The sequence below is a fragment of the Molothrus aeneus genome, chromosome 32 (genome assembly GCF_037042795.1).
Source record: "Molothrus aeneus isolate 106 chromosome 32, BPBGC_Maene_1.0, whole genome shotgun sequence".
NCBI lineage: Eukaryota > Metazoa > Chordata > Aves > Passeriformes > Icteridae > Molothrus > Molothrus aeneus.
Genome location: NC_089677.1, coordinates 1,632,259 through 1,644,645, shown reverse-complemented (window position 1 = coordinate 1,644,645; position 12,387 = coordinate 1,632,259). Strand labels below are relative to the sequence as shown.

At 54.1% G+C, this 12,387-nt stretch overlaps 3 protein-coding genes across 3 annotated transcripts; all 3 read left to right on the top strand.

Annotated features, from left to right (window-relative positions):
* The first annotated feature begins 265 nt into the window (after positions 1-265).
* Positions 266-1,879, top strand: LOC136568399 (inositol 1,4,5-trisphosphate receptor-interacting protein-like 1). Its single transcript, XM_066568387.1, has one exon. The coding sequence runs from the start codon at positions 281-283 to the stop codon at positions 1,877-1,879; it is 1,599 nt and encodes a 532-aa protein (XP_066424484.1). The 5' UTR covers positions 266-280.
* Positions 1,880-5,513: 3,634 nt separating this feature from the next.
* Positions 5,514-7,127, top strand: LOC136568398 (inositol 1,4,5-trisphosphate receptor-interacting protein-like 1). The gene has a single exon (XM_066568386.1). It carries the CDS (start codon positions 5,529-5,531, stop codon positions 7,125-7,127), a length of 1,599 nt encoding a protein of 532 aa, XP_066424483.1. The 5' UTR covers positions 5,514-5,528.
* A 3,634-nt stretch (positions 7,128-10,761) lies between these two features.
* Positions 10,762-12,375, top strand: LOC136568397 (inositol 1,4,5-trisphosphate receptor-interacting protein-like 1). The gene has a single exon (XM_066568385.1). The coding sequence runs from the start codon at positions 10,777-10,779 to the stop codon at positions 12,373-12,375; it is 1,599 nt and encodes a 532-aa protein (XP_066424482.1). The 5' UTR covers positions 10,762-10,776.
* The last annotated feature ends 12 nt before the right edge of the window (positions 12,376-12,387 follow it).

Sequence of the window (12,387 nt, the reverse complement as noted above, 5' to 3'; positions counted from 1 at the left end):
TCGGGCTGCTGCTGCTGCTGCTCGGGCAGCGGAACGGGCCTGGCTGCTTGCCAGCTCTCTGGGGTCCTGTCCTTCCTGCTCCCCGATCCCTGGGATTCCCGTCCCAGCTGCCTCCCCCGGCCCTGCTGCCAGCTGCCTCCCTCTCAGCCCCTTTCAAGGCCTTCTCGCCATCCTCCTGCAGACCATGGATACCTGGGTATTGTGGCTCTTGCTCTTGCAAAGTGTAGTCCAGTACCCAGAGCCCGTGGGTGATGGCTTGGACGAGGTGACACGTCTGCGAATGGAGGTGCGTGCCAAGCTCCAGGAAGAGGAGAAGATTCGTCTGGAGCGGGAGGTGGAGCAGCTGGTCCTGGTGAAGCAGGGTCTCTTGGCCTGGGGAGACCTGCTCTGCTCTGCCTGGCAGCACTGGCAGCTCTGGGCTCCTGCTGGGCTCCTGCTCCTTCTCTTGGCACTGTGGTATATGTGGAGGAAAGGCAGCCTGAGGAGAGAGGAGCAAGGAGAAGGACACGATGGTGTAGATGAAGAGGAAGTCGAAAATGTGGATGCATATGAAGAAGACGCTGGAAATGAAGATGAGGGAGACAGTGACATGGAGGCGGAGGAAGATGACAGTGATGATGGCCACGCAGAGGATGTCGACAATGCTGCTGCGAATGAAGAACGTGATGCTGCAAATGAAGTTGGCAATGAGGCTGCCAACGCAGCAAACGTCAATGATGTTGGAAATCAAGTGGAAGAATACCGTGATGGTGCCGATAACTTTGGGAGAATCATAATGGAGCGCATACAGTGGCCTGTGTGGGACCTGCAGGAAGGACGCATGTGGACAAGAAGCCTGATGGAGCATTTTGCAATTTATTTTCGACGGGTCTTGTCCAACAGTTTCTATCCGGTGCTGCAAGGAGCCATTGGGGTGGGCAGTGCCTTCGAAGGTTGGAGTCCTCGTGAGCAGGATGTCGTGTACCAGGTGCTCATACCCATGACACCTCCCCGAGGGCACAGCTTCCACCTAGAGCTGGGCACTGCAGGGCAGAGGCGCTTGAGGAACTTCCGCATCCGCGTGCAGCAGGAGTGCACCTGCACGAGCGAGCGGCAGGGTGAGAACATGCTGTGCTTCCTGCACCACCCTGAGGAGGAGCTGAGGAGGCATCAGGATCCCAGCCTCCTTCATAGCCTGTGCACGGGCTCCTACCTGGACGTGGAGAAAACTGCCCGCTGGTTCTACCAGCTGGTGAGGGCAATCTGGCCGGCTTTGCGTGAGTCACACCATTGGCATTTAGTGCTGCTGCCCCCCAGACGCTCCTGCCAGTTCAAGGTGACCAATGGCAGAGAAAGCTACCGGATCGAGATGCTGTTTGGGGTGCGGCAAGGCAACTCAGACGTCTTTGTAAGCAGCCAGCCTAGGCAAGCCCACACCTCCAGCACAATCTGGCCGGAGAGCTACGCCGTGGCCGAGATGAAGTTCTTCAGGTACATCGCCAGGCGGGCTCCCCCTGACAGCTTGCACCTGAAATGCCTGCAGTTCTTCACTCGTCTTCAGCTGGGCTTAGGCTTCTCCACCTATACCATCAAGACCATTGTCATGCACCTCCTGAGCATCTTGCCCGTGTCACAGTGGCGCAGGAGACATTTTGTGAGGCGGCTGATGGATATCAGCGAGAGCCTGCGCGCGTGTGTGGAAATGAGACGCCTCAATCACTTCATTGTGGGCAACCAGAGGCTTCCTGAGGGGATCCGCTTGCCCCCAGAGGTCCTAATGGCCAGGTCATGCAATCTCTTCCATGACCTGGTGATGGATCCGTTTGCCCACTCCCAGGCAATGAGCCAGTACGTGGATCTGCACCATTGGTTCAAACGGATCCTTAAAAATGAACAGTGAAAGAGGTTCTCCTGAAGAGAGCTGTGCTTGTGAGGCTCACACCTGGTGGCAGAGAACCAGCGCTCACTAGACGGGAAAAGAAGGGAGAATGTGGGCTACAGAGAGGGAAGGGAAAACGCTGCGTAGCAGCACTATGCCAGCAGCAGCCGCAGTGTGGCCTCGAGAGCCTCCCCAGCACTGCATCCAGTTTGGCTACAAAGATCAAGGAACACGCATGAGGAAATGCTATTATTCGCCCACCTCTTTCTTTGAGTCCATTTTCCCTCTGAGAGCTTCGCCTTGTGCAGGGACGCCGATCTCAGAATCCCAGCGGAGGGAATGTTTGAAAGGACCGCTGGTGCTATCATTTGGTTCAGGGGTGCTCCAGGCAGGTCTTCCCGCTCTACACTACAAAGGATTGCGTTCCGGTCAAGGTTCTTGACTCTCTCTGGGGAGATAGACTCCACAATCCCTGGGCAAGGTTTGGGATCAGTCAATGGACGGTGTTTTTCCTTGCTTCTGCATGGGAATCCTTCAGGTCAGCATTGTAGCAACTGTGTTGGAGCTGACCTGATCTTTTTTATATGTAAAGATCTAGGTTGTTAATTTGTGTGTATATATATGTATATCTCTCCCCTGTGTACATATTATATGCGAGAAAGCTTTTCAATTATCATCTAGAATAGTAAAATATAATAAAAGCCAATAGAATAATATAAATATTGTCAACTCCATGAATTATGTAACCATTATATCATGATGAGAAATTATTCTAAAGAGTCAAACATGTAATTTTGTTTAAAGAAGGCAATATAGCCAATATTTAGTGTCTCTCTAAGTTGTGATACATATTAATGCTCTTAGGGCATTTATATCTGGAAAGATTGTCATAAGTAGATACATTTATGCATAACGCTTTTACCTTCTATATTGCATATAAGAATTTTTTTTTTATGTCGTAGTAAAGCCATAGATCGTGTCTCTGCCTTTTGGGGACACACAATTATGTTCTATAGTTAGTGCCTTTGTGCGTAGCAACCTGGAAATTTTGTTGCTCTTGATTCAATAAACTACAATATTCCAGAACCTGGGTTGTGCAAGACTTTATTGGCCTCAACTAGACCTACAGTATAGGTAAAAGCGACAAGTTGTGTATCTGGGCTTGTGAAGAGTCTCCTTGAAATTAGCCAAACTTGCAGTGCCGAATTGGTCCTAATCCGAAATTAAGTCCAGCTGTCCCCGGCCCCTGTGATGACAGAATGCCAGAAGGGCCTGCCTTGGAAGGGCCCTTAAAAACGGTCTTGTTGCAACCCTGCTGCCAAGGGCAGGGACAGCTTCCCCTAGGCCCGGTTGTTTCAAGCCCCGTCCAGCCTGGCCTGGAACACAGCTGCAGCGTGGGCAGCGTGGGCCGGGGCCTGAGCAGCCTGAGAGGCAAGAATTTCTTGTGCATCTCCAGCCCAAGCCTGCCCGCTGTCAGTGGGAAGCCACTGGGCCTGGTGCTGTCCCTGCAGGCCCTTGTCCACAGCCCCTCTCAGCTCTCTGCTGGGCCTCGTTCAGGGAGTGAAAGGCCGCAGGAAGGTGCCCCCAGAGAAGGCCTTGGAGAGCACTGGGGCCAGGAGTGTCACCATGAGGGCAGCAAGCAGGGCCTGGTCTGGCCGTCGGGGCGGGAGGGCACAGGGCGGGCGCTGAGGCCCTGCCAGCCGGAGCTGGGAGCTCTGGCGTGCGGCTGGCAGAGAGCCGTGAGAGATCCGTGCAGCAGCAAGGACACGGGCTTCTAGATGTGTTAGAAAGCAGAGAAGAGCTGGAGAATGGGCGCTGAAGGAGTAGGGTGTCTCCCTGTGGGGGAAAAACTTCACGACGCCAGAGGTTAGTCCAGGGAGGACACAGAGGAGACTTGTCATGTTATTGGAATAAAGGGAGAGGCCAAGGGACATTTCCCCTTGGGGTGTCTCGATTTGTTGAGACCCAGGACAAGGGCGCAGCCTCCTTTTTTGTCCTTATTCCCAGGTGCATCACCCTCTTCCTTCCCCCACTGCCTGAGGTACTCGGAAGGTACAAGACTTCCCGAGTTGCCTACTGCATGGAGCCCCTCGGTCACTTTGATTGCAGAGGCAGGAATGGCACCATACACGCACACCACGGTTCATGCACAGCAACCAACTTTTATTGAGTGCTCTCTTCCTTTGCAGATCTGAATGCCTGCCTGGTCAGTCCATATTGGTTGAACCAGTTGCCACGCAGCCAAACAGGCAGTAGCTGCTGGGGTCCCCAACGGTCCGGGCCTGCTCCCCAACGGTCCACACTGGTTAAGTTTTCTAATTAAAGTACTTATAGAATTACTTATGCTTCAGTTACAAAATTAGGATGAAATGAAACTGTGAGGCCTTCAGTTGAGCTGTTGGCCACCACAACACCCCTCTGTTTTACGCTCCCTCTGGTTTATATATCTGTAAGCCTGTAGAAGGCACAGGCATGAAAGGAGAGGTGCTGGGGTCACCCTCTATGTAAGGTGGGCTTCCACCTGCCTAGAGCTTAATGATGGTGCTGATGGGGTTGAGCATTTTTGGGTAGGAATCAGGGGGAAGACCTACAATAGCAGCCTGTGACTCTTAGATGGCGGTTCATCACTGCAGTCTGTGTAGCTGTGCCTGTTTATGCACAGAAAGACAGACCAATCCATCTGGAAGTGGTCACCCAAAAGACATCTTTCTCATGCAGAACAATTGTACTGGCAAACCCTTTCGGGAGCAGCAAAAGGAGCGCTCTCCCAGAGGCCTGGTACACGAGTGGTTGTGGGGGGAAGCAGGAGGATGCCGTCATGCTCATCCTTAAGAAAAGCAGCAAGGCTGAAACCAAAGCGCAGCTTTTATAGTATCAGAGATTTAACTGAAGCTCAGCATGGAGTCAAGGCTTAGACTCCATGATCCTCAAGGGTGCCTTCCAACATGGGTATCTATGAGATTGCCAGTGGAGGGCAGCTGATCAGAAAGACAAGAGAAGGGCCAAGAGAGGTCCTTTGAAGAAGATTCACTCAAAGGCTGCCTTAACCGGTACGCCAGGGCCCCTCCAACATTGTGAGCTGGGGTGGGGACAAAGCGTGGGGCTGGGCTGGCTGTGCTGTACTGTGACATCCATGACATCATGGGGCCGTGTCACAAATGGGGGCAGCTATGCAAGGCCCCAGCAGGTAACGCTGGCCCTGTATTGCTTGGGCAAGCGGTGAGTGCACACGTGGTGGGGAGGCTGGGCTGGGGACAAGGGCCGGGGCAGAAACGCTGCACCCGGGGCTGGCTTTTCCCCCTGCAGCCAGGAACAGCCCCTCATGGCACAGCCTTGGGCAGGGCACCGTGATGCTGCTGCTGCTGCTGCTGCTGCTGCTGCTGCTGCTGCTCGGGCTGCTGCTGCTGCTGCTCGGGCAGCGGAACGGGCCTGGCTGCTTGCCAGCTCTCTGGGGTCCTGTCCTTCCTGCTCCCCGATCCCTGGGATTCCCGTCCCAGCTGCCTCCCCCGGCCCTGCTGCCAGCTGCCTCCCTCTCAGCCCCTTTCAAGGCCTTCTCGCCATCCTCCTGCAGACCATGGATACCTGGGTATTGTGGCTCTTGCTCTTGCAAAGTGTAGTCCAGTACCCAGAGCCCGTGGGTGATGGCTTGGACGAGGTGACACGTCTGCGAATGGAGGTGCGTGCCAAGCTCCAGGAAGAGGAGAAGATTCGTCTGGAGCGGGAGGTGGAGCAGCTGGTCCTGGTGAAGCAGGGTCTCTTGGCCTGGGGAGACCTGCTCTGCTCTGCCTGGCAGCACTGGCAGCTCTGGGCTCCTGCTGGGCTCCTGCTCCTTCTCTTGGCACTGTGGTATATGTGGAGGAAAGGCAGCCTGAGGAGAGAGGAGCAAGGAGAAGGACACGATGGTGTAGATGAAGAGGAAGTCGAAAATGTGGATGCATATGAAGAAGACGCTGGAAATGAAGATGAGGGAGACAGTGACATGGAGGCGGAGGAAGATGACAGTGATGATGGCCACGCAGAGGATGTCGACAATGCTGCTGCGAATGAAGAACGTGATGCTGCAAATGAAGTTGGCAATGAGGCTGCCAACGCAGCAAACGTCAATGATGTTGGAAATCAAGTGGAAGAATACCGTGATGGTGCCGATAACTTTGGGAGAATCATAATGGAGCGCATACAGTGGCCTGTGTGGGACCTGCAGGAAGGACGCATGTGGACAAGAAGCCTGATGGAGCATTTTGCAATTTATTTTCGACGGGTCTTGTCCAACAGTTTCTATCCGGTGCTGCAAGGAGCCATTGGGGTGGGCAGTGCCTTCGAAGGTTGGAGTCCTCGTGAGCAGGATGTCGTGTACCAGGTGCTCATACCCATGACACCTCCCCGAGGGCACAGCTTCCACCTAGAGCTGGGCACTGCAGGGCAGAGGCGCTTGAGGAACTTCCGCATCCGCGTGCAGCAGGAGTGCACCTGCACGAGCGAGCGGCAGGGTGAGAACATGCTGTGCTTCCTGCACCACCCTGAGGAGGAGCTGAGGAGGCATCAGGATCCCAGCCTCCTTCATAGCCTGTGCACGGGCTCCTACCTGGACGTGGAGAAAACTGCCCGCTGGTTCTACCAGCTGGTGAGGGCAATCTGGCCGGCTTTGCGTGAGTCACACCATTGGCATTTAGTGCTGCTGCCCCCCAGACGCTCCTGCCAGTTCAAGGTGACCAATGGCAGAGAAAGCTACCGGATCGAGATGCTGTTTGGGGTGCGGCAAGGCAACTCAGACGTCTTTGTAAGCAGCCAGCCTAGGCAAGCCCACACCTCCAGCACAATCTGGCCGGAGAGCTACGCCGTGGCCGAGATGAAGTTCTTCAGGTACATCGCCAGGCGGGCTCCCCCTGACAGCTTGCACCTGAAATGCCTGCAGTTCTTCACTCGTCTTCAGCTGGGCTTAGGCTTCTCCACCTATACCATCAAGACCATTGTCATGCACCTCCTGAGCATCTTGCCCGTGTCACAGTGGCGCAGGAGACATTTTGTGAGGCGGCTGATGGATATCAGCGAGAGCCTGCGCGCGTGTGTGGAAATGAGACGCCTCAATCACTTCATTGTGGGCAACCAGAGGCTTCCTGAGGGGATCCGCTTGCCCCCAGAGGTCCTAATGGCCAGGTCATGCAATCTCTTCCATGACCTGGTGATGGATCCGTTTGCCCACTCCCAGGCAATGAGCCAGTACGTGGATCTGCACCATTGGTTCAAACGGATCCTTAAAAATGAACAGTGAAAGAGGTTCTCCTGAAGAGAGCTGTGCTTGTGAGGCTCACACCTGGTGGCAGAGAACCAGCGCTCACTAGACGGGAAAAGAAGGGAGAATGTGGGCTACAGAGAGGGAAGGGAAAACGCTGCGTAGCAGCACTATGCCAGCAGCAGCCGCAGTGTGGCCTCGAGAGCCTCCCCAGCACTGCATCCAGTTTGGCTACAAAGATCAAGGAACACGCATGAGGAAATGCTATTATTCGCCCACCTCTTTCTTTGAGTCCATTTTCCCTCTGAGAGCTTCGCCTTGTGCAGGGACGCCGATCTCAGAATCCCAGCGGAGGGAATGTTTGAAAGGACCGCTGGTGCTATCATTTGGTTCAGGGGTGCTCCAGGCAGGTCTTCCCGCTCTACACTACAAAGGATTGCGTTCCGGTCAAGGTTCTTGACTCTCTCTGGGGAGATAGACTCCACAATCCCTGGGCAAGGTTTGGGATCAGTCAATGGACGGTGTTTTTCCTTGCTTCTGCATGGGAATCCTTCAGGTCAGCATTGTAGCAACTGTGTTGGAGCTGACCTGATCTTTTTTATATGTAAAGATCTAGGTTGTTAATTTGTGTGTATATATATGTATATCTCTCCCCTGTGTACATATTATATGCGAGAAAGCTTTTCAATTATCATCTAGAATAGTAAAATATAATAAAAGCCAATAGAATAATATAAATATTGTCAACTCCATGAATTATGTAACCATTATATCATGATGAGAAATTATTCTAAAGAGTCAAACATGTAATTTTGTTTAAAGAAGGCAATATAGCCAATATTTAGTGTCTCTCTAAGTTGTGATACATATTAATGCTCTTAGGGCATTTATATCTGGAAAGATTGTCATAAGTAGATACATTTATGCATAACGCTTTTACCTTCTATATTGCATATAAGAATTTTTTTTTTATGTCGTAGTAAAGCCATAGATCGTGTCTCTGCCTTTTGGGGACACACAATTATGTTCTATAGTTAGTGCCTTTGTGCGTAGCAACCTGGAAATTTTGTTGCTCTTGATTCAATAAACTACAATATTCCAGAACCTGGGTTGTGCAAGACTTTATTGGCCTCAACTAGACCTACAGTATAGGTAAAAGCGACAAGTTGTGTATCTGGGCTTGTGAAGAGTCTCCTTGAAATTAGCCAAACTTGCAGTGCCGAATTGGTCCTAATCCGAAATTAAGTCCAGCTGCCCCCGGCCCCTGTGATGACAGAATGCCAGAAGGGCCTGCCTTGGAAGGGCCCTTAAAAACGGTCTTGTTGCAACCCTGCTGCCAAGGGCAGGGACAGCTTCCCCTAGGCCCGGTTGTTTCAAGCCCCGTCCAGCCTGGCCTGGAACACAGCTGCAGCGTGGGCAGCGTGGGCCGGGGCCTGAGCAGCCTGAGAGGCAAGAATTTCTTGTGCATCTCCAGCCCAAGCCTGCCCGCTGTCAGTGGGAAGCCACTGGGCCTGGTGCTGTCCCTGCAGGCCCTTGTCCACAGCCCCTCTCAGCTCTCTGCTGGGCCTCGTTCAGGGAGTGAAAGGCCGCAGGAAGGTGCCCCCAGAGAAGGCCTTGGAGAGCACTGGGGCCAGGAGTGTCACCATGAGGGCAGCAAGCAGGGCCTGGTCTGGCCGTCGGGGCGGGAGGGCACAGGGCGGGCGCTGAGGCCCTGCCAGCCGGAGCTGGGAGCTCTGGCGCGCGGCTGGCAGAGAGCCGTGAGAGATCCGTGCAGCAGCAAGGACACGGGCTTCTAGATGTGTTAGAAAGCAGAGAAGAGCTGGAGAATGGGCGCTGAAGGAGTAGGGTGTCTCCCTGTGGGGGAAAAACTTCACGACGCCAGAGGTTAGTCCAGGGAGGACACAGAGGAGACTTGTCATGTTATTGGAATAAAGGGAGAGGCCAAGGGACATTTCCCCTTGGGGTGTCTCGATTTGTTGAGACCCAGGACAAGGGCGCAGCCTCCTTTTTTGTCCTTATTCCCAGGTGCATCACCCTCTTCCTTCCCCCACTGCCTGAGGTACTCGGAAGGTACAAGACTTCCCGAGTTGCCTACTGCATGGAGCCCCTCGGTCACTTTGATTGCAGAGGCAGGAATGGCACCATACACGCACACCACGGTTCATGCACAGCAACCAACTTTTATTGAGTGCTCTCTTCCTTTGCAGATCTGAATGCCTGCCTGGTCAGTCCATATTGGTTGAACCAGTTGCCACGCAGCCAAACAGGCAGTAGCTGCTGGGGTCCCCAACGGTCCGGGCCTGCTCCCCAACGGTCCACACTGGTTAAGTTTTCTAATTAAAGTACTTATAGAATTACTTATGCTTCAGTTACAAAATTAGGATGAAATGAAACTGTGAGGCCTTCAGTTGAGCTGTTGGCCACCACAACACCCCTCTGTTTTACGCTCCCTCTGGTTTATATATCTGTAAGCCTGTAGAAGGCACAGGCATGAAAGGAGAGGTGCTGGGGTCACCCTCTATGTAAGGTGGGCTTCCACCTGCCTAGAGCTTAATGATGGTGCTGATGGGGTTGAGCATTTTTGGGTAGGAATCAGGGGGAAGACCTACAATAGCAGCCTGTGACTCTTAGATGGCGGTTCATCACTGCAGTCTGTGTAGCTGTGCCTGTTTATGCACAGAAAGACAGACCAATCCATCTGGAAGTGGTCACCCAAAAGACATCTTTCTCATGCAGAACAATTGTACTGGCAAACCCTTTCGGGAGCAGCAAAAGGAGCGCTCTCCCAGAGGCCTGGTACACGAGTGGTTGTGGGGGGAAGCAGGAGGATGCCGTCATGCTCATCCTTAAGAAAAGCAGCAAGGCTGAAACCAAAGCGCAGCTTTTATAGTATCAGAGATTTAACTGAAGCTCAGCATGGAGTCAAGGCTTAGACTCCATGATCCTCAAGGGTGCCTTCCAACATGGGTATCTATGAGATTGCCAGTGGAGGGCAGCTGATCAGAAAGACAAGAGAAGGGCCAAGAGAGGTCCTTTGAAGAAGATTCACTCAAAGGCTGCCTTAACCGGTGCGCCAGGGCCCCTCCAACATTGTGAGCTGGGGTGGGGACAAAGCGTGGGGCTGGGCTGGCTGTGCTGTACTGTGACATCCATGACATCATGGGGCCGTGTCACAAATGGGGGCAGCTATGCAAGGCCCCAGCAGGTAACGCTGGCCCTGTATTGCTTGGGCAAGCGGTGAGTGCACACGTGGTGGGGAGGCTGGGCTGGGGACAAGGGCCGGGGCAGAAACGCTGCACCCGGGGCTGGCTTTTCCCCCTGCAGCCAGGAACAGCCCCTCATGGCACAGCCTTGGGCAGGGCACCGTGATGCTGCTGCTGCTGCTGCTGCTGCTGCTGCTGCTGCTGCTCGGGCTGCTGCTGCTGCTGCTCGGGCAGCGGAACGGGCCTGGCTGCTTGCCAGCTCTCTGGGGTCCTGTCCTTCCTGCTCCCCGATCCCTGGGATTCCCGTCCCAGCTGCCTCCCCCGGCCCTGCTGCCAGCTGCCTCCCTCTCAGCCCCTTTCAAGGCCTTCTCGCCATCCTCCTGCAGACCATGGATACCTGGGTATTGTGGCTCTTGCTCTTGCAAAGTGTAGTCCAGTACCCAGAGCCCGTGGGTGATGGCTTGGACGAGGTGACACGTCTGCGAATGGAGGTGCGTGCCAAGCTCCAGGAAGAGGAGAAGATTCGTCTGGAGCGGGAGGTGGAGCAGCTGGTCCTGGTGAAGCAGGGTCTCTTGGCCTGGGGAGACCTGCTCTGCTCTGCCTGGCAGCACTGGCAGCTCTGGGCTCCTGCTGGGCTCCTGCTCCTTCTCTTGGCACTGTGGTATATGTGGAGGAAAGGCAGCCTGAGGAGAGAGGAGCAAGGAGAAGGACACGATGGTGTAGATGAAGAGGAAGTCGAAAATGTGGATGCATATGAAGAAGACGCTGGAAATGAAGATGAGGGAGACAGTGACATGGAGGCGGAGGAAGATGACAGTGATGATGGCCACGCAGAGGATGTCGACAATGCTGCTGCGAATGAAGAACGTGATGCTGCAAATGAAGTTGGCAATGAGGCTGCCAACGCAGCAAACGTCAATGATGTTGGAAATCAAGTGGAAGAATACCGTGATGGTGCCGATAACTTTGGGAGAATCATAATGGAGCGCATACAGTGGCCTGTGTGGGACCTGCAGGAAGGACGCATGTGGACAAGAAGCCTGATGGAGCATTTTGCAATTTATTTTCGACGGGTCTTGTCCAACAGTTTCTATCCGGTGCTGCAAGGAGCCATTGGGGTGGGCAGTGCCTTCGAAGGTTGGAGTCCTCGTGAGCAGGATGTCGTGTACCAGGTGCTCATACCCATGACACCTCCCCGAGGGCACAGCTTCCACCTAGAGCTGGGCACTGCAGGGCAGAGGCGCTTGAGGAACTTCCGCATCCGCGTGCAGCAGGAGTGCACCTGCACGAGCGAGCGGCAGGGTGAGAACATGCTGTGCTTCCTGCACCACCCTGAGGAGGAGCTGAGGAGGCATCAGGATCCCAGCCTCCTTCATAGCCTGTGCACGGGCTCCTACCTGGACGTGGAGAAAACTGCCCGCTGGTTCTACCAGCTGGTGAGGGCAATCTGGCCGGCTTTGCGTGAGTCACACCATTGGCATTTAGTGCTGCTGCCCCCCAGACGCTCCTGCCAGTTCAAGGTGACCAATGGCAGAGAAAGCTACCGGATCGAGATGCTGTTTGGGGTGCGGCAAGGCAACTCAGACGTCTTTGTAAGCAGCCAGCCTAGGCAAGCCCACACCTCCAGCACAATCTGGCCGGAGAGCTACGCCGTGGCCGAGATGAAGTTCTTCAGGTACATCGCCAGGCGGGCTCCCCCTGACAGCTTGCACCTGAAATGCCTGCAGTTCTTCACTCGTCTTCAGCTGGGCTTAGGCTTCTCCACCTATACCATCAAGACCATTGTCATGCACCTCCTGAGCATCTTGCCCGTGTCACAGTGGCGCAGGAGACATTTTGTGAGGCGGCTGATGGATATCAGCGAGAGCCTGCGCGCGTGTGTGGAAATGAGACGCCTCAATCACTTCATTGTGGGCAACCAGAGGCTTCCTGAGGGGATCCGCTTGCCCCCAGAGGTCCTAATGGCCAGGTCATGCAATCTCTTCCATGACCTGGTGATGGATCCGTTTGCCCACTCCCAGGCAATGAGCCAGTACGTGGATCTGCACCATTGGTTCAAACGGATCCTTAAAAATGAACAGTGAAAGAGGTTCTCC